Here is a 20,327-nt window from a genome sequence, read left to right on the forward strand (position 1 = left end):
GGAGGCCGCGTGAGTGCAGGGACAGTGGGCTGGGGAGAACAGGCTGCCCCAGCTCTGCCCAGACCCGGCATTTTGGGGTGTGAGACTCAGATTCCGGAGCCAGCCCCTGAGCTGAAGGGGCTTCTCGGGCCTGCAGGGCAGCCCCTCCTCCTCAAGCCATTTCCGCCTCTGTGCGTTTATCCCCACCGTTCCTTGGCCTGGAGCATCTCCTCCCTGGGGAAGATCCCACTCTCCCTTCAAGAACTGGCTTTCAGGGCTCCCCCTCCCCCGGAGGCTCCCCCTCACTCTCTGGGCTGGGCATGGAACCTCCTTCCACCCAACCACGTCCTGTCCTCTCTTATTACACCACTTTTCACATCCCGCTGAAACAATCGGGTTCAAGTGTTCTGCGATAGACTGTGAGCTCACTGAGGGCAGGGTCTGTGGCTTCTCCATCTTTGCGTCCCCACTCCCGGGGCCTGGCACTCAGTGCTGCTGAATAAACATCTTTGAACTGAACTACATTATGTGAGACCGAAAACGTCTTTATAGTGGCTCAGTCTGGCCACCAAGGGTGTCTCAGTCAGCGTCCACGGGGCCCCATCCAACTGCGCTCAGTCCGCACCCGTGACGGAACGGGGAGGGGGCAGGGCCCAGGCGCGCGGGGCCGTGCCTGAGCACAGGGTTTCCGGCAGCCTTGTGGTCCGGCCAGAAGCTTCCCCGAGTTCCTGGGACCCAGCACAGCCTGAGGATACTGGGCCTGCCTTCACTCCAACCTCGAGAGACTGCAGATCAAGATCAGTTTTTGGTTATTTTAATTGTAAAAACCAAGACATTCATATAAATTAGACCGCTGTGTAAAATAGGATTCGCCCCTCTACTAAAACCCTTCTCCCCACACTCGAAAAGAATATAGAAAAGCCAGCAGAGATAAGAAGTACAAAGCAGCATGCGGTCCCTGATGAGAAGCGGCAGGCCAGGTTTCCCTGCCGAAACGGGCCTCACGGCGAGGGCACTCCTGGCCCAGGCGTCTCACCGGAGGTCAGTGACACTTCGAGGAACTGCGCAGTCGCAGCTCCCACACCCTCAGCCACTGGTTACCAACTGCATGGGTGAGGCGGGGTAACAGGTTCACGCAGCCTGGCGGCTGGGGAGCGGGGAGGGGACGGAGGGCGACAGGCTGCTTGGTCCTCACGTCAAAGCCCGGGGCTGTGGAGCTGTCGGCCCAACGAGATGCAGTGCCTTGTTCAGCCCGGGGTCAGGCTGGGAAAGGGGCTTCTGGGGTGGGGTGGGGGTCACCACTTCTCCGGAGGACAAGGAGAGACGCCAGCGACCCCCGAGGACAGACTCCCTCTCGAGGCCGTCTGCATACGGCCCGTAAAGACGAGGACAGCGGACACCTGCCTGCAGTGCTGCGGGTGGGAGCGAGGGGCTCCCGGGCTGTGAGGGGTGAGCAGCCAGCCGGAAAGGCGGGGCTCGCATGTCCCTGTGAGAGCAATTCCACCTCCCCCGCTCCTTCTACCCTGTCGCATCTCCCCACCCCTCCCCTGCCGCCCCCTCACACCCTGGGACTCAGCGTGAGATGGCTGCGAGCCCGGGGCAGAGATGTCAACGAATTCACACACTGGGCGCGGCTCAGGAAACGGTACCCAGGACAACAGAAGAGAGCCCGCTTTCCTTTGGAAAGTCAGGAGCTGCCTGGGGCTGCTCCCCATCCCAGAGGAATAGCAGGAAAAGGCCTGCGGGGGACGGGGGCAGGGGTGGGGGACAGTGTCAGGAGCACTTCCAGACACACACAGCCAGGGTCCCCCCGAAGTACAGGTACAGGAGGTTCTTCACCTCATGTGTGATCTCAAAGCCGAAGCCTTCGCCGATCACCACGTGCCAGGAGGAGCCGAACTTCTTGTCCATCGTCTCTTTGATCATCTTGGCGGCGCTCTGGAACCAAGAGGATGCTCATCAGAGAGGGAGGTTTCGGGGAGAGAGTGGGCATGAGTCAGCGCCTCTCCGGAAAGCACAAGTCTTGGCAAGAAGAAAGGCCTGTTGCCTGATATCGCTGTTCTGCTTACGGAACCTACGGACAGGGTTTCCGCACGGGGACCCTCCTGCCAGGGGCTGTCGTTACACAGGGACAGGAAACCAGACACTACCTCATCAGTCAGAAGACACTGGTGAGGCGGTAGAGCGGGCCTCGGGCCTGACACAGGGCCCCGGGCTGGAGCTCTGGCTCTGCCCTTAGCGCCCGCGTCCAGTGCCAGGGCCACAAGGCTGTTCTCAGCACTCAGTGAACAAGCGCCCGGAGAGCATGCCGCAGACTGCACGGATTACCATCGTCACCACGAGGTGTCAGGCTTCCCCTCAGGGAACAGAAAGGCTTTTCCCCGACGGGCCTGGTGGGCTCTGGGACAGAAGCTGGCCTGGCTCCCTCCTTCCCGCACTCACTCTTTCGAGAAGAGGTCTGGGGGTGGGGCGGAGGCCCGGCCTTTGCGGGGTGAGCCCCGTGCTTAGGCACCTGCTGAGCACTGGCAGCACCCTCACCCCTGGCCATAGACTAGGCCACTGGGTGATAAGAAATGGCCTGTGCAAGGTTCAAGAGCTAGGAGGGGCTGGAGATGGGATGTGCACGTGGGCCTCCCTGGCCCAAAGCCTGGGTTCTCACTAGCCAGGGTTGGCCTCATCACTCAAGCTGCCATGACACCGACTTCTTTCTTGCTCACCACCAGATTGATGAGTGACATCCCTGTGTCGACGCTGATTTGTCGTTATCGCCAGCAGCTAGAACGGTCCTGGCACAGGGACGTGTCTAACATCTTTCTTGCATGGATGAATGGATACATGAATGAGCACCTGGGTGGGCCTCTGTTCTCCGCAGGGACGGAGCCAAGGGGAAAGGTGCCCTATTCAGCAGCCCGCCTGAGACGGGGAACGCGGGCAGGGGCGTCACGGAAAGCCCTCTGGCTCTTCTCCCTCTAGGGCTGGTCGTGAGCATCGGATCAGTACCGGAGACAGCACCGGTCTCTCCCCTCACCGGCCTTCCCCACGGTGCGAATGCTTCCAAGGAAGGCTCTAGCCTGGTCCCAGCAGGACTCTCTGGGGCTCGCTGTGGGGACTGGGGCCACAGGGGTCACCAAAGACACGAGGGGCCACCTGCACTGATGGCAATACCTCGTTGTTGTTGGAGAATTTCTCACAGGCCGTGACACACAGCTCCATGGTCTCCACTCGCATCTCCTCTGGCATGTCCGAGTGCTGGAGACAAGGCAGGGGACAAACAGAGAGAGCCTCAGCCTGTGACCTGCCTCCTGGGCTGGCCTCCGTCCCAAGCGTAAGGCACGGACACCGGGGAGCTGCCCCGGCACAGCCCCGGGCACAGCCCAGAGAGATGACCCATCTCCTGACGGAATCATGCTAAGCCTCGCGGGCTCTTAGGCCCCGGGCCCCTGTGCGACCAGCGTGTTACAGCGACAGGCATGGGCTGAAGGCTGGCCCAGGCGGGAGCCTGCCGGCCACGGGAACGGTTTACCAGTAGCCTCAGAGCACAGCTGACGCGCCCAGAAGCCTGAAGAGACGGTGCGGCCCCTCTGGGCGCTCCTTCTCGGGCCGCTTTGCTGATGTGTCTCCTCTTCTGGGCTTCGTCTCCACCCAGCTACCTGCTCTCTAGGGACCCCCCCCGCTCCACGGATTCATGCATCTTCTATGCGGGGAGGGCTCCCACATGTTCATCCTTGGCTTTAACTTCTTTTTTGGGCTCCGGATTCCTATGTCCAACTGCCTACTTGACAACCTCAGATGTCTGAAAGATAACTCTTGATTTTTCCCACAAACCTATTCCTCCGTCTTCCCTCTCTTGGTAATCAACACAGTTTTCTCTCCCAGGCTCAGGACGAAATAAACCCTAGCAGCCACGCTTGGCCTGCTCTCCCCCGTACCCAGCATGCAATGCGCCAGTGAATTCTCTTGCTCTGCCTTCAAGATCTGTCCAGAATCCTACCATGTCTTGCCATCTCTATCTGCTCTGTGGCCTGGACCCGGCCACCCACATCTCTCTGGGCCTCTGCAATAGCACCCTGACTGGTCTCCCCACTTCCACCCTGATTCCCTAAAATCCATTCTCCTTCCAACAGCTAGAGTGATCTTTTAGAAATACTAAACGTAAAACGGATCACAGCACTCCCACTCCTCTGCTTAAAGCTCTTTACTGTTCCCTTTTGAACTCAGGATAGAATCCACGTTTCTCACCGTGGCCCCCAGGTCTCTGGGGCCTGGCCCTGCTGTCACGCTGACACTCACGTCCTGCCACCCCCTCAGCACCTGTTCCAGCCACACTGGCCTTCTTGCTGTTCCTCCCAAACGCTGGGCTTACTCAGGCTTTCTGTGCCTGCTGCCTCCCCTGCTTGGGGAGTGTTCTCCCCCAGACTTTCACAAGGCTTGCTCCCTAATTTTATTCAGGTCTCTGATCAGAGAAACCTTTCTAGAAGACATCCTCTATTCTCCAGCCCCTTATACCTGCTTTATTCTTCTTCATAGCACTCATTACCTGAAATTATGTTCTTTAAACCTTTCTTTCATGTGGGCCAGGCCTTTGTCTTGTTCACTCCTACATCCATAGTGCCTAGAACAGTGCCCGATATATAGCAGGTGGCCTAAATAAATAATTGTCGAGTGAATGAATGAATGAAAGGATGAATCACTGTTGACCCCTCGGTCTCTAGATCTGGCCAACAGAGCCCTTCTTAACTTCCTCCCACTGCTGTTCTGCAGGGGACAAGCTCCCCCTGCCTCTCTCTAAGGCTCTGTGGGGCCTGCTGGCTACCTGGCTCCCTCCTCCAGGGCTTACCCTGACCAGAGGAAAGGTCTGCAGTCGTTTATAATCAGCCTCATCTTTCTTCCCTTCTGTTTCTCCCATGATCCTTCCTCTGTGACCAGGAGGAGAGAGTGGGGCTTTCAGGAGGTGCTGGGACTGGTAATTAAGACACACCCAGGAGATTCAGGAAGCAGGCCCAGCCAGCTTGGTGGGAGCAGAAAATGTCTTTCCCCAAGGGGTGCTGCAGAAAACAGGAAAAACCAGGAGAAACGAGTTGGCTTAAAAACCACACATCGCAAATTAGAAATGTCTCAGTAACAATCTGACACCTCCCCATCTCAACTCCTCTGCATCCTTTCCAAATGGCCAGCAAGTCTGCAGACGGGAGGATGAGTCAACACGAGATGCTGGGACCCAGCTAAGAACACGTCGGTACGAGGCTGCAAGCCCACACTGTCATTACCAAGACAAATACTGACTGCGGGCCAGGCTGAGGGTGGAGCCTTGAGCTCGCAATTAAGGAACGTAGCTTCTCTGCATGCCCACTATGTACGCAGTCCTTGCTCCCCAGCAGACATGGTTAGGAAGTGAGATGTCAGGTCACGTTCAACAGCCCTGGGTTTATGGGCAAACAAGTGCCTCCTTCCGCAGGTCCCTGCTCTGTGGGAGGAAGGGGACCAGCAATGCTCTGTGCCCTCCCTGGCACACCTGGCAGCCCAGCTCTTCTCAGCCACTCCCTCAGGCCACCCGTCTGGCCGGCCCAGGAGTTGGGAGGCTGAGGCATTAGTACCGGTGCTACCGCACACTAGCTACATGGCCTGGACCTCAGATTCCTCATCAGTAACATGAAGGTAGTCCAATCTATCTCATGGGGCTGTTATGAGAATCAAATGAGACAATGTACGCCAGGCACATGGTAGGCATTCAGTAAATTGTGCTTCCCTCCCTCTGGCTCCTGGGGGGAGCATACAAGGATATGACTGAAAAGTTATAAAGCTAATACACATGTATAGATTTTTTTTTTTTCTTTCCAAATCTAGTTATGGAAAAACAGATGGGGCTTTTTCTAAAGAGATGGGCCTGGATCCTAAAAGACTGGAAGCAGTGCTGCAAATTCTGGTGTTTCTCTTTATCCTATAATTCAAAGAACTTTTAATCTCAGAAGTACTACTAACACAAATAAATACACACTGCCATGTCGTTAAGCCCTTTGTGACCATCCTTATTGGCCAAATACAGCCAAATAATGTTATTCCAGCACTTCTCACATTTCCAAATACATCTGCTTTCAGTGCACGACCACCGAACCCTGAAGATGCCTAGCGTAGTAACTAACGGGCAACTAACGGGCAGGTAACGACGAGCGACGTCTCTTGGCTTTCCTTTGGGCCAGACACTGTTCTAAGCGCTCCACGTGTGTTTACTCAGCCCCATGCCACCAACGACCCCACCAGTTAGGGCCTGCATGAATGGAGGGTCGCTCAGCTACTGAGCGGCAAAGCTGGGGTTTGATCTGGGCACGGTCACCCTAACCCCTCCTCACAAGGCCTCTGCATGGCAACGACACACAGCGGGCACCCGCACGCCTGACCTCTAGGGCGTGACCACTAGCACGGCTCCTGTGAGCCCAGCGGTGAGAGGAAGGTTTGATCTTCCCTTTCGGTGTCTGCTGTTCCGATGCTAACTTGACCCTTGTTTGGCCAAGCCTTGAGCTTTCTGTGCACTTTTTCTGGGCTGTGCTCTCGAGCTTATCCCACTCTCTGATGCTGCAGAAGTCCTCAGCGCCACTCCATGTGCTCGGCTCCCTCGAGCGAGGCTGGAAGCCTGGCACCGACCCCACGCCCCACAGCATGGGTATGTTCTGATTTCCCAGCGGACAGACAGCCCCTGTTACCTCATCGTTCTGGGCATTTGTACCATTCAGATATTAGCAGTTTCTGTTTGTCTCTATATATAAGCCTGCAAATTACCAAGTACAATCTCATTGTGCTCTCTGCTGAAGTGTCTTACTTCACAAAAGCCAGTGAATCATTTCGTCCTTTCTCGTTAATGTTAGGGTCCCATTGCGCCCTGTCCCCCTAGCTGTCTTCGGTAAAGGCCACTTTATTGCCGCCTCTTCCACATCACCAAGGGGTGACAGAAGGTGCGGGGCCACACTGATGATAAAAGAATAAGGGCTTTAAGCTTCCATTGCCTCCTGAGGTTTTCAAGCGGGAACAACTTACAATGCTGAAGCAGCTGCTTAGGGCCCTTCCACCTGAATATTTCAACTCAATCCAATTCATCCTCTGGGCTAAAAAGCGCTAGTGTGGAGGGGAGCTCGGTGGCAACTGTGCATACGTGTGCCCTCAGGGAGGTCAGGGTCTGTGACCGCTGCTTGGACTCTGCTTCAACACATAGAATCCTGATGAAACAAGACTTCAGAGGTATTACCAAAGCCCCTTCTTCAGGAACAAAGTGGAAAAGCCACTGGGACAGTTTTTTTTTAGAGGGGACATCACCTTGTAGAGAAGAGAAAGTACAGGATCACGAGGCGGAATATTAAGGCTGGAATACTAGCTCTGTAACTGAAATCAATTCTGCCCTCTTCCTTGCTCTGCAGCCTTGGGCAAGTAATTTAACCTCCTGAGTCTTGGTTTCCTCCGTGAAATGGGATAATCCCACCTTCTCATTCTCAGAGAGCTGTCGAGAGCACCAAGCAGATGCACGTGAGCGTTCTGAAATCGCGGAGCTCCCCGCGCTCAGCATCACGCTGCCCCTACAGCCACCATGTTAGCAGCCAGCACTTCGTCAATCTCATTCAACCGCATTTATTCAGGACCACGACTGCAAATACTTTTCCTACCCACTGCACGTACTCCTGGGGATCCAAAAGGAATGAGACTCACAGAATGAAAAGGAACAGTTATAGATTATGTGTTTCCAAATCCAGAGAGGTAGGAGAATTTTTTATGATGCTGTATCATTATAGTACAGCTACAGTCATTCAGCCACGACTTTAAAACCCTGCCGATAGAATGCTACCGAAAATAGCAGAACTAGAGGTTTTAATAACCTTATAAATCTTCCATGCAAATGAGTGTGTGCCTGACAGGATCAGGCCAGGAAGAAGTTGCGTCAGGTCTAAAAGAGAGCCCTTTAATAATGGAAGCGTGCCCCTGGCCAGGGCACTTGAATCTCCTGGGTACCAGAGCTTGACCGTCCCGGGGCCTGTCCTGGCGCACAGAGCCAGTGGCAGCCTTGCTCCCTCTCTGCCCTTTAGTCCCCTCCTTACCCAAGGGCCCCTCTGGAGCTTTACACAGCCTTGCCCATGTCTGCTGCGAGGCTTCTCCTAGGCAACAGGAGGCAGAGGCAGGGCTCTCCATCTTATCCTCCTGTCAAAGCCTGTGCCCCTTGTTCTTCTGTGGCAATGACCTCAGTCACTATTTATTATTTTGCTTTTGAAGTGTTTGGGAGGAATCCTTAAGAGGGTTAGGGGATGTGGGGAGGAGGAAGGAAAAATGAATGAATTCTGGGAAATAAGGTCAAAAGTGTCAGCCAGCACCCCGACCCCCCACCCCAAGCCACTCAGCGCCTGGAACACGCTTGGCTCGTGGACCACGGCTCGCCACCCCTTTACCACCTTCCAGCATCCGAGAGGTGGGAGGACACGCTTGGCGCACGGCATCGTGCTCCACAGGCAGGTCTGACTTCACACCTCGGTCTGTCTCGGGTAAGTGTTTACATCTCTAGGCCTTGGTTTTCTCATCTGGAAACTGGGCCTAAGAATAGACTCTGCCTCACAGTAAATGTCAGCTCTTGCTACTGGTGTGGAAGGAAGGGGAAGTGCAATGCCCTTGTTCATATCCCAGCCAACTAAACAGCTAAATGCTAGGCCAAACAAACCAACACTCACCGAGTCCCCCCCGGTGCTGTTAGTACTGAAGGAGGAGGGACTCACAAGGAAATCTGGTAAACACAGTTGGGCCGGGGGCTGTAGTGTGGTGACACTGCGCTTTCACACTTACTGCCTCATTTCAGCCCGTAACAACCTGTGAGGGCAGCACCCGCTCCCAGTTCTCAGACAAGACACTGGGGCTCAGAGAGGTTTGCGGGCTGGCCTGTGGGCACACAGCCAGCAATGACAGAGCCAGGAGCGGAGCCCATGTCTCTTCTTCTGACGCTACCTTCTGTGCTTGCTTTCTTGTCACAAGCAAGTAGGAAACAAGACAGTAACACAAACAATGTCAATCCTCGGCAGCCACTGGTCCAGCCCCCTGTCCAGGCAGGCCTCCGACTTCCAGCCGTATCGGGGCTACACACACACTCGGCACCTTGGTTATCCTCCTGCCTTTCCCTGACACGTCCGCCCTCTGCCTTCTGGCAAACAAAGGGCAAAGCTCGTAAGGTGAGGAGAAAGGAACCTAAGGACTTGAGAGCGTTCGTCTAAGATGTCAGTGGTGACGTCAGGAAACAACACGGAAGATGTGGATTCCACAATCAGTTTAAAATGCACCTGGGACTTCCCTGGTGGCGCACTGGTTAAGAATCTGCCTGCCAGTGCAGGGGACACGGGTTGGATCCCTGGTCCGGGAAGACCCCACATGCCGAGGAGCAACTAAGCCTGCGCGCCACAACTACTGAAGCCCGTGCACCACAACTACTGAAGCCCGCGCGCCTAGAGCCCGTGCTCCGCAACAAGAGAAGCCACCGCAATGAGAAGCCCGTGCACCGCCAGAAAGAGTAGCCCCCGCTTGCCACAACTAGAGAAAGCCCGCACACAGCAACAAAGACCCAACGCAGCCAAAAATAAATAAATAAATAAATGAATAAATTTATTTTAAAAAATGCATCATCTACTATAAAAGAAAGTTTTAAGAGTAAGAAAGAGACGATCGCAGGATAAAGAACAGTCCTGCTCAAGAAAGGAGTTACCCTTCATGCACACCAAGCCTTTTTTTTTTCACATCACCCTTCTTTTTTCTCATTTCACTGAGGTCCAGTGAAAACTTCTGATGTGTCTTAAACCAGGGGGAGGGAAGGAAAGAAAGAGGGAGAGAGGAAGAGAGAAAGATGAAGAGGTAGAGATCAAGACATTTTCTTTATGTATAAGATGGTGCAATAAACAACACTGACTCGTGTGGTACACCCTCACGGACATACCCAAATCCAAACATTTTTGTCAGGATACAAAGTACAACAAAAAGCCATAACTATCACAGACATCAGCTCCACAGGAGAACAGATGCTTACTACAGACAGCAGATTCCACAGTCTCCCACCCCCCACTTTCCCACCTACCCCCTCCTTTCCCACTCAAGAGAACAGATTTGAACGTAAGGGACTGAGAATGACGTTATCACAGAAATGAGTTGGAGTTAGTCCTGATTTACTTTTTTTAAAAAATCAGTCACAATCGCTAACTATTGGTGACATCTCACCACCAGTCACGACTCAGCAGTGCTTCGTGAGTCCAGACAATCACCTGGGGCTGAACGACTTGCTCTGTTCTCCTGAACACCGAGAGCACCAAGTCCAATGTCTGACACATGGCAGAAGCCCAACAAATATCTAAACTGTAATTAAATTATATTTCATTTGCCCCCTGGGAAGGGAGAGGACCTATCAAATCCATTCAATAACACTTATTAAGCACTGACCCTGAACAAGACAACAGAACGGGTGTTCATTTACTCCCCCTAAGAACTCTGTCAGATGGGCACTATTATCCCTACTTCTCTGATGAACACTCAGGCTGAGAAAAGCAAAGTGACTTTCCACCCAGCTAATAAACGGAGGAGCTAGGATTCAATCAGCTATATATGACTTCAGGATTAAGCTTTTCCAACTACTCTGCTATAAACAAGAGACAGTCTCTGCTTTCAAGGAGGATACAATCCAATATGACAGACCCACACACATACACAAGGAATTAACTACGGTTCATGGCAGAGAGCAGTAAGCGCCACAAGCCGGGTGCAAAGATAGAGGAAATAGGAGAATTCTGGAGGCGGCAGAGGACAGCAAGAAAAGCTTGGTGGTAGGGGCAGCATCTGAGTCAGACCTTAAAAGGTGAGTGGGAATCCTGATGGGTGGGCGAGGTGAGCAAAGACCTTCCAGGCAGAGAGATGAACACACACAGTGATGTCAAAGCAGAAAGCTCAAAGCGTTTTCTGGGGAAGTCCAACAGTCCAATTTGGCCTGAGGACAGAACTTGGCAAGGGAGAAAAGAGAAAGTAGGCTGGGAAGAAAGACTGGGGTCAGGTTGTGGATACACAGCAGGGCCCTAAGACCCAGGCTTAAGAAGTATGGATACTGGGGTCAGGTTGTGGATATATAGCAGGGCCCTAAGACCCAGGCTTAAGAAGTATGGATATTTTTAGTGGAGAAAGAGAAGCCCTTTGGAAGTGTCTTGGGGGCTGGTGACATGGTTGCGTTTTGGGGCAATTATTCTGGTGGGCTGGGTTAACAGGAGGAGAGACTGGAGGTAGGAACACCAGTTAGGAAGCTACAGCAATGGCCCGGGTGACAGGCATTAAAAACTTGAACCAGGACGGTGGCTTTAGGCATAGAGAGAATGTGAGACCCTTGCAGAGGCCCAATCAAAGACTTGACACTGCCTAAGTGAGACGGGCGTGGCAGAGTGATGGAGGATGCCCCAGGAGGATGGTGACGCCACTGAGACAGACAGGGGAAGTCAGGTAGGACAGATGGATAGATAAAGACGCGGGCTGGTCTGATTTTTGAACTGCTGAGTTTAAGCTGTTGGTGAGATACACAAATGGAGGTGTCTCATCAGGAGCAGGGAATCATGGAATAATGGATTATCAGGGCAGGAGGGAAGCCACCAAGGCCAAGCACCACATCAATATATCAATCTCTACTCCAACCCCCACTCCCAAACTCTCCCTAACCACGGAAGCCCAGGAGAAAGATCAGAGCTAGCGATGTGGATTTGTAGGGGAAACGGAGAAATGACAGCTGACCATAAGGGAGCTGGTGACACTTCTCAGACGGGGAAAATGTGCGGAAATAAGAGACAAAGGAAGGAAGTTCATATTATCCTCAGAATCCCCAAAGGAGATGTGCTGCAGGTTCCTAATTCTATATATACTCAGACTGGACTCCAGAGAGATTAGGTAACTTGCTAGGGTCCTGTAATTGGGAATCCAAATTAGGTTTGCCAAGTCCTTTTCACTATACCCGAAACTTCCCAAAAGGACCACATCGTCAGGGAAGCCTACAGTTGGGTCAAAGAATCACATCTTAGAACGTCAGCGTCAAAGAGACCTTAGAGATCATTCAACCTAACTTCCCGTTTACAAATAGGGAAACTGAGGCCAAAAAGGGAAATGACCAGCCTCGAGTCCCAGCACGTCGTCAACTGCCCAAGTCAAGCGGTCTGGGGGGAGGCGATGGCGACCACCGGCCCACCCACGGGAGGAGGGGGTTACCCTGCGAAAGATAGGGGATCAAGGCGCGAGGAGGAGTTGGGTTAGGGAGGACGGGGGATCGTGAAGCTGGAGGGGACCTCGGGAGGGTAGGGAGGAGCGGCCTGCAGAGTCGCGACGGCGAAACTGTCTCGACAGAGCTCGCAGGTCCCCGAAGTGGTGGTGGAGGGAAATGGGGGTTGGGAGGACCTGGAACTGGGGACCAACAGGCAGGAGGCTGAGGTGGGGCCTCCGCGGTAGGCGAGGCCCCGCCCGCCCCGCAATGTCTCCCGGCCCCGCTTCGGGCCGGCCCTCCCCGCCCGGCTGCCCACCGCTCCCCCGGGCCTCACCTGCTCCCGCGGGGGCCGGAGCCAGGGCCTCAGCGAGTGCACCCCCGCCAGGGTTGTCAAGGAGGGAAACAAGAGTGTCTTAGCAACAGCAAGGAAGTCTTGCCCCCTCACCGGACGTTGACGGAAATTTTACTTCTTATTGGTCAATAAAAACGTCAATCAATGTTGAAGGGCCCACAACGTAGAGATTTGTGCGGAAAGGGGCGTGGCTTAGAGGTTGGGGAGGTGGGGCTTCACTTATAGTTGTCTTAAGTGAGCCTGAGGAGCCGGGTACCTTAAGAAGTTCTCATTTTAGAGAAACTTTGAAAAGCAGTATTGCCTGGAGAGTTCCTTTTAGTCATTCGAAATAACAAATGCAATTTGTCTGTGTCGTGACCCTAAGATGCCACTTTATTGGGATCTCAAAAGCCTAATATTAAGTAGCATTACAATGAGTATCGCACCTGATTCTCACCACAATGAGATGTGGTTACGAACACCATTCGAATAGTATTCGTAACCACATCCATCTGAACTAAGGTTCAGAGAGGTTAAGTAGCTTGTAAAAGGAAAAAATCAAGGTTAAGTTCCTGGAGAAGGAACCCAGGGGCTCTTGCACAGCAGCACACCCTCTTATAGTTGCCTAGTCCTAGCCCGTGGGAGACATTGTACCATCTGACCTAAAGATACCATTGTCCAGAGCCTGCCTCTTCTTTCCCTTAGGAGAAATTAATCTGAACATATGAGTACAACTAGGGAGAAGGGAAAGGGGGGAGGGGAGAAGAACCTGCAGATTCAATTATTTGATTGGTGGATCAAAGGGTCAGTGGGGTGTTCCATATTTTAACCATCTACCCTATCATGATGGGTACTTAGGGTGGAACCCCACTTCACATTCATTGGCATTTACTGGGAACTCAGTCCTGGCCAGGTGCTGATGATTCAGAGGGGAGTAAGATGAGGACCTTAGTCCCAGAGAAGGCACAGTCCAGTGTGGGGAAAGTCATGTCAACAAATAGATAGAGAGTAATTCATTCTACCTGTGCTCTGGTAGAGGTGTGGGCAAGGTGCCGGTTCTCTCCAAGGAGGGAGGAACTAACTCTCGGAACAGGTGGTGCTTGAGTTGGCTGAGTCTAAGATGACCAGCGGCTAGGAGGGTCCACACAGTTCACTGGGGAACTGCTGGTGGCTCCATGAGGCCTGGGTAGATGATGAATGTGGTGCAAGTGGGAAGGGGGATGGTGAAGACAGTGGAAGTGAAGATGCAGAGGGAAGAAGGGCTTTGAACGCCAGGTTCAGAGAAGTGAGGTGAGAGTGCGGGAGAGTAGCTGCTGGAGGGTTTTAAGTAGGGCAGAATCACGGGCAGATTTGGGTTATGGAAAGATCACTCGGATGGAGAAGATGGTAGACTGGATTTGGAATGGGTAGGTGAAGGCAGGCCCAGCAGGTTCAGCTTTGAGACTTGGAAGCTTGAGGTGCGCCAGGCCTTCGCCGATTCCCAGCTTGCCTCCCTGGTGTGTTCTGAGGGTCCACGGGACATGTGACTCAGCCTCCAGATTTCCTCAATCCTCTTTGCCAAGTTTCTCCAAGAGATGGAAGGTGGCCTTTGAGGGGGATGAAGCTCTTGCTTCCGCCTCTGATCCAAACTTCTCCCAAAAGGGGTCCATATTTGCTGTCTTCTCTTTCTCACCTCCCATTCATTCTTCAGCCCACTGCAATCTGGCTTCCACTCCCACGACACCACCAAAATTCCCTCTTCCATGGTTACCAGTGACCTCCTGAAGAGTAGAATCCAATAGACCCTTTTAGTCTTTATCTTAGTGGACCCATCCCCCTGCTGGCATAAATTTGTCGACTACACCCATCTACGTGAAATTCTCCACCCCAAAGATAGTGCCTGCAGAACTCTTTACAATGCAGATTCCAAGGCGCCAAAGTATCAGAATAGTGAAGGGCAGTAATCTGTATTTTTCACAAGCACCCCTGGTGCGCACTCACCATTGAGAATCACTGCTCTATCCTAACACCTGGGGCACCTCATTCTCCTGGGTCTCCTCAAAACTCTCTTCCCTTCTGGCTCCTTCTTCCTTTGATCTCTGTGCCCACCTTGACCCTCCTCTTATCAATGGTCTCAAATTCCTTCCTACCCTAGGTCACCGCCTCATCAGGAAGAGTTTCCCTTGGTCATGCTGCGTAGAGTATTTACTGGAATTGAGGGTTGGGTGTGTATTTTGGAAAACCTCTCTGGTGATTCCAAACACTCTTCCAGGGAGTTATGCCACCCCACACACATCTTGTTGAGAATTGCCACCTTAAGGACTGTCCTTTGGGGATCTCATCCACTCCCACGGTTCCATTGTCAATGTCCTTGTAGATTCTGATGGCTCCTGTGTTTCTCTCTCCAGATTAGGCCTCTCACTGGAGCTACAGGCCTAAATATCCAAATGCCCCCTGGCCATCTCCACCAGAATGTCCCACAAACCCTTCAAACTCAGTGTCCCAAAGTGAATCCATCTTCCTCCAACTTGCTCTCTTGCATCCCTGTCTCAGTAAACGGCACCACCACCACCTGCAGTTGCCTACGTCAGAAATCAGGGAATCTTGTCCTTCCCGCTTCCCCTTACCGTCACCCACCTCAAATCAGTCACAAGCCTGCTGGTTCTAACTCCTATGTCCTGATTACAGCCCCTTCTGGCCATCTTCATGGCACTCTTCATGTGCACAGCGCCATGATCCCACCTGTATTATTGCCAATAACTTCCTAATAGAACTACCTGACCGCAGTCTTGCCCTTCTCTAATTCACCCTCTATACCACAGTCAATGCGATACTTCTAAAACCCAAATTTCACCACTGCATTCCTCTCCTTAACAACTGCTTCCCTCCCTCCACAGTTCCCCAGCGCCCACCAAGTGACATCCAGATGCCACGACCTGGCCTTCAAGCCTGCGGCATGGCCCGTGGGCACCTCCATCTCCTTGCCTCTCCTTCCCCTGTGTTTATGTTCCAGCCACTCCAGCTCTCATGGCTCTCCACACACTCGACACTGTTCCTCACCTCCCTGCATTTGCTCACACATCCTCTCTGCCCACATTCTTCCTCTGCCCGTCCCTCCTTTTTTGGCTAAAGGAGCCCATACTCTTTTGGTCTTAGCTTGCACACGTTGGGATTCCACCACTTACAACCAGAAAAGTCCTTTGTACTCCCGTCTCATCTGGTGCATGTTCCCGCCACGGCTCTTCTCCACTGTTTTGTACTTGAGTTTAATTCTCCGTCTTCCCCTGTGAGCTCCTTGAGAGCAAGGACTTGGTCTTATTCACGTCTGCATCTCTGTGTTTCACACAGGATCCAGCAGAGAGTCGGGGCTTTGTAAATGTTTCATGAATAACTATATGAATAAATGAATGGGGGGGATAGGATCCTACCCTACTTCTTCAGACTCAGCTCTTGTCGGTCCCCAGGATTCAGCCTACATTCTAGCTACACCTCTTCATGCACTGCTCCTGCAGTTTAGAGCGGTTAATGGTGGACACCCTGGAATCAGTTAGCAACTGCATCAGCTGCAAGTAACAGATATTGGGAGGATAGTGACCTAAAATGACGTAAATTTATTATCTTACAGTTCTGGAGTCAGAAGTCTGAAATGGGTCTCAGCAGGCTAAAATCAAGGTATCCCCAGGCCTGCGTCCCTTCCTGAGGCTCTAAGGAAGGCTATTTCTTTCCCTTTTTCAGTTTCTAAACACTTCCTGCCTTCCTCTGACACTGACTCTTCAGCCTCTTTCATTTCTAAGGACCCTTGTGATTAGCTTGGGCCCAATCAGATAATCCTAGTTAATCTCTTTATCTCATGGTCATCTGATTAGCAACATTAATTCCATCTGCAACCTTATTTCCCTTTACCATGTGACAACATATTCACAAGTCCTGGGGATCAGGAAGTAGACATCTTTGGTGGGGGGAGGAGGGCATTATTTTACTTACTAGAGTCAGTATGGGTAAAATTTTCACATGTAATTGAAAAGAATGTCTATTCTGTAGTTGCTCTGTTAGGTCAACTTTGTTTATCATTTTGTTCAGGTGTTCTGTACTCATGCTGAATTGTTTTTCTTCTGCTAGCCCTGTACATTATTGAGATAGGTGTGTTCAAATATCCCACTACAATTACAGACTTGTCAACTTTTCCTTTGTTTCTACCAATTTCTACTTTATATAATTATGCTGTGTTAATACACACATACAAATTTATAATTGTTATATCTTCCTAAGAGACTGACTCTTTATCATCACGAAATGTGTCTTTTATCTCTAGCAGTGATTCTTGTCTTAAAGTCTACTTTGAACTAAGTATAGCTACACCAACCTTCTTTGAGTTAGTGTTTGCATGGTATATATTTTTCTACCCTTTTAATTTCAACTTTCCTACAGACTTATTTTAAAGTCCAGTTCGACAATATTAATATTTTCATTGGAATATTTATCTTTTAATATTTAATGTAATTACCCACTGACATTGAATTTAGGTTTAAGTCAATCACCTCACTGTTTTCTACTTATCCCTCCCTTTCTGGGTTCCTTTTTTCCCCCTTTCTTGGCCTTCTTTGGATTTTTATTATTCTATTTCTTTCTCCTGTAGTAACTGGTTAGTTACATATTCTTTTACAGTCTTTTTAGTGACTACCCTAGGAAAATTCAATATCGATCCTAGACTTGTTCAACTCTAATGTAAAATTAATACTTTTACTACTTCCAGGACCCTGCAAGGACATTAGAATATTTTAATTGCCTTTACCTCTTCCCACTTTTTAATTCTGTTGCTGCCATGAATTTCAAAGTTCACAGACATAATTTTTTTCCAATCAATATTAAGTCAGATTTAGCCACATACTCACCCTTTCCTTTGTTCTTCACTGGAATTTCCATACTTCCTTTCAGGACCTTTTCCCCCTCTCCCTAAAGAATTTCCTTTAGTCTGTCCTTTAAGAGAAGCTCTGTTGGTAACAAAAAACTTTGGTAATAACTATTCTGTTTTTCCTTTGTCTGAAAACATCTTTACGTCCTCCTCATTTCTGAAGGGCCTTCAATGAATATAGAGTTCTAGGGTGGCAGTTATATCCTTTCAGCACTTTGAAGATGTCATTTTATTGTCTTCCTTTTTCCATTCCTTCTATTGAGAAGTTAGCGGTTGTTCTGGTCATCCATCCTTGGAAGGTAATGCATCTTTTCTCTCTGAGACCATTTAAGAATTTTTCTTTGTCTTTGATTTGCAGCTGTTTCACTATCAGAGTCCTAGTTATGGTTTTGTTTGCATTTCTCATTCTTGAAGTTCCCTGAGACTCTTGAATCTCTGGCTTAATGTCTTTCAATGGTTTTTGGAAAATTCTCATTGTCTATTCAAATATTATTTCTGCCCTATTTGCTCTCTCCATTTCTGGGGCTCCTTACATGTTAGATTTTTTCATTATGTCCCATATTAATCTTTTAAAAAATATATCTTTATCGGAGTATAATTGCTTTACAATGTTGTGTTAGTTTCTGATGTAAAACAAGTGACTCAGCTATAGGTATACATATATCCCCATATCCCCTCCCTCTTGAGACTCCCTCCCACCCTCCCACCCCTCTAGGTTGTCACAAAGCAGCGAGCTGATCTCCCTGTGCTATGCGGCTGCTTCCCACTAGCCATCCATTTTACATTTGGTAGTGTATACATGTCAATGCTACTCTCTCACTTCGTCTCAGCTTCTCCTTCCCCGCCATGTCCTCAAGTCCATTCTCTACGTCTGCGTCTTTATTCCTGCCCTGCCACTAGGTTCATCAGTACCGTTTTTTTTAGATTCCATATATATGCATTAGCATAAGGTATTTGTTTTTCTCTTTCTGACTTACTTCACTCTGTATGACAGACTCTAGGTCCATCCACTTCATTACAAATAACTCAATTTCATTCCTTTTTATGGCATGTAATATTCCATTGTATATATGTACCACATCTTCTTTATCTATTCACCTGTTGATGGACACTTAGGTTGTTTCCACGTCCTGGCTATCGTAAATAGTGCTGCAGTGAACATTGTGGTACATGTCTCTTTTCAAATTATGGTTTTCTCAGGGTTTGTGCCCAGTAGTGGGATTGCTGGGTCATACGGTAGTTCTATTTTTAGTTTTTTAAGGAACCTCCATACAGTTCTCCATAGTGGCTGTATCAATTTACATTCCCACCAACAGTGCAGGAGGGTTCCCTTTTCTTCACACTCTCTCCAGCATTTATTTTTTCTAGAGTTTTTGATGATGGCCATTCTGATGATGAGAGGTGATACCTCATTGAGGTTTTGATTTGCATTTCTCTAATGATTAGCGACGTTGAGCATGTGTTTGTTGGCAATCTGTATGTCTGTATGTCTTCTTTGGAAAAATGTCTATTTAGGTCTTCCGCCCATTTTTGAATTGGGTTTTTTGTTTTTTGATATTGAGCTGCATGAGCTGTTTATATATTTTGGAGATTAATCCTGTGTCTGTTGATTCGTTTGCAAATATTTTCTCCCATTCTGAGGGTTCTCTTTTCGTCTTGTTTATGGTCTTCTTTGCTGTGCAAAAGCTTTTAAGTTTCATTAGGTCCCATTTGTTTATTTTTGTTTTTATTTCCATTACTCTAAGAGGTGGGTCAAAAAGGATCTTGCTGTGTGTGATTTATGTCATAGAATGTTCTGCCTATGTTTTCCTCTAAGAGTTTTATAGTGTCTAGCCTTACATTTACTTTTTAAAAAAAGATTTAATTTTACTTATTTTTGGCTGTGTTGAGTCTTTGTTGCTGCACGCGGGCTTTCTGTATTTGCGGAGGGCAGGGGCTACTCTTCGTTGCGGTGAGCGGGCTTCTCCTTGCAGTGGCTTCTCTTTGTTGCAGAGCACGGGCTGTAGGCACGTGGGCTCAGTAGTTGTGGCACACGGGCTTAGTTGCTCCACGGCATGTGGGATCTTCCCAGACCAGGGATCGAACCCGTGTCCTCTGCACTGGCAGGCATATTCTTATCCACTGCGCCACCAGGGAAGTCCCTGGCCTTACATTTACGTCTTTAATCCATTCTGAGTTTATTTTTGTGTATGGTGTTAGGAAGGTTCTAATTTCATTCTTTTACATATAGCTGTCCAGTTTTCCCAGCACCACTTATTGAAGAGGCTGTCTTTTCTCCAGTGTATATTCTTGCCTCTTTTATCAAAGATAAGGTGACCATATGTGCGTGGGTTTATCCTTATTAATCTTATGCTTTTTTTCCTGTACTTTCGTTCTTTCCCCTCAGTCTTTCTTAAGGATCATTTCTTTTGAGATCATAGAGTTCACAATTCCTTCTTCATCTGTGTCCAGGCTGCTGTTAGACTTATTGAGTTCATAAGTTCAGTTAATGTATTTTTCAGTTCTAGAATTTTCATTTGATTATTTTTTTAGTTTACAGTTCTCTGTTGAAATTCTATTTGTCATCTACATTCTTAGTTATATTAATCATAATTATTTTCAAGCCTGGGTCTTATAACTCCACTCTATGAATCTCCTTTAGAGATCTTTTAAAAATTAGACTTTTAATTTTGAGATAATTATAAATCCACATTAAGTTGCAAGAAATAATAGAGAGATTTTATGTGCCCTTTATCCAGTTACCCCCAATGGTAATATCCTGCGAAACTATAACGCAATATCACAACTAAGATACTGACATTGATACGATATTATTCCAATTTCCCCAGTTTTACTCCTACCTGTGTGTATATGTGTGCCTGTGCGTGTGCATATGTGTGTGTTTATTTACTTCCATG

General features: G+C 49.7%; 1 protein-coding gene across 2 annotated transcripts; it reads right to left on the reverse strand.

Annotated features, from left to right (window-relative positions):
* Nucleotides 1-783: 783 nt before the first annotated feature.
* On the reverse strand, nt 784-12,604 carry DNAL4 (dynein axonemal light chain 4). Of its 2 annotated transcripts, XM_082666859.1 has the most exons (5): nt 12,543-12,604; nt 4,817-5,024; nt 3,145-3,228; nt 1,819-1,917; nt 784-1,196 (listed from the first exon to the last, which is right to left on the reverse strand). In XM_082666859.1, exons 2-5 carry the CDS (start codon nt 4,883-4,885, stop codon nt 1,176-1,178), a joined length of 273 nt encoding a protein of 90 aa, XP_082522985.1. In that variant the 5' UTR covers nt 4,886-5,024; nt 12,543-12,604; the 3' UTR covers nt 784-1,175. The 2 variants fall into 2 exon arrangements, with proteins under 2 accessions (XP_082522985.1, XP_082522984.1); XM_082666858.1 differs by lacking the exon at nt 784-1,196 and having other exon boundaries at nt 1,614-1,917.
* Between the last annotated feature and the right edge of the window lie 7,723 nt (nt 12,605-20,327).

This window comes from Grampus griseus, assembly GCF_964374135.1.
Source record: "Grampus griseus genome assembly, chromosome: 11".
Classification (NCBI taxonomy): Eukaryota; Metazoa; Chordata; class Mammalia; order Artiodactyla; family Delphinidae; genus Grampus; species Grampus griseus.

What these genes read in the sequence shown, in the direction of transcription:
- DNAL4 (XM_082666858.1), bottom strand. Translation starts at nt 4,885, where the DNA reads ATGGGAGAAACAGAAGGGAAGAAAGATGAGGCTGATTATAAACGACTG. An exon ending in AGACCTTTCCTCTGGTCAGG is followed by an intron (nt 3,229 to 4,816) that starts GTAAGCCCTGGA and finishes CCTTGTCTCCAG; the next exon opens with CACTCGGACATGCCAGAGGA. An exon ending in AATTCTCCAACAACAACGAG is followed by an intron (nt 1,918 to 3,144) that starts GTATTGCCATCA and finishes TCTTGGTTCCAG; the next exon opens with AGCGCCGCCAAGATGATCAA.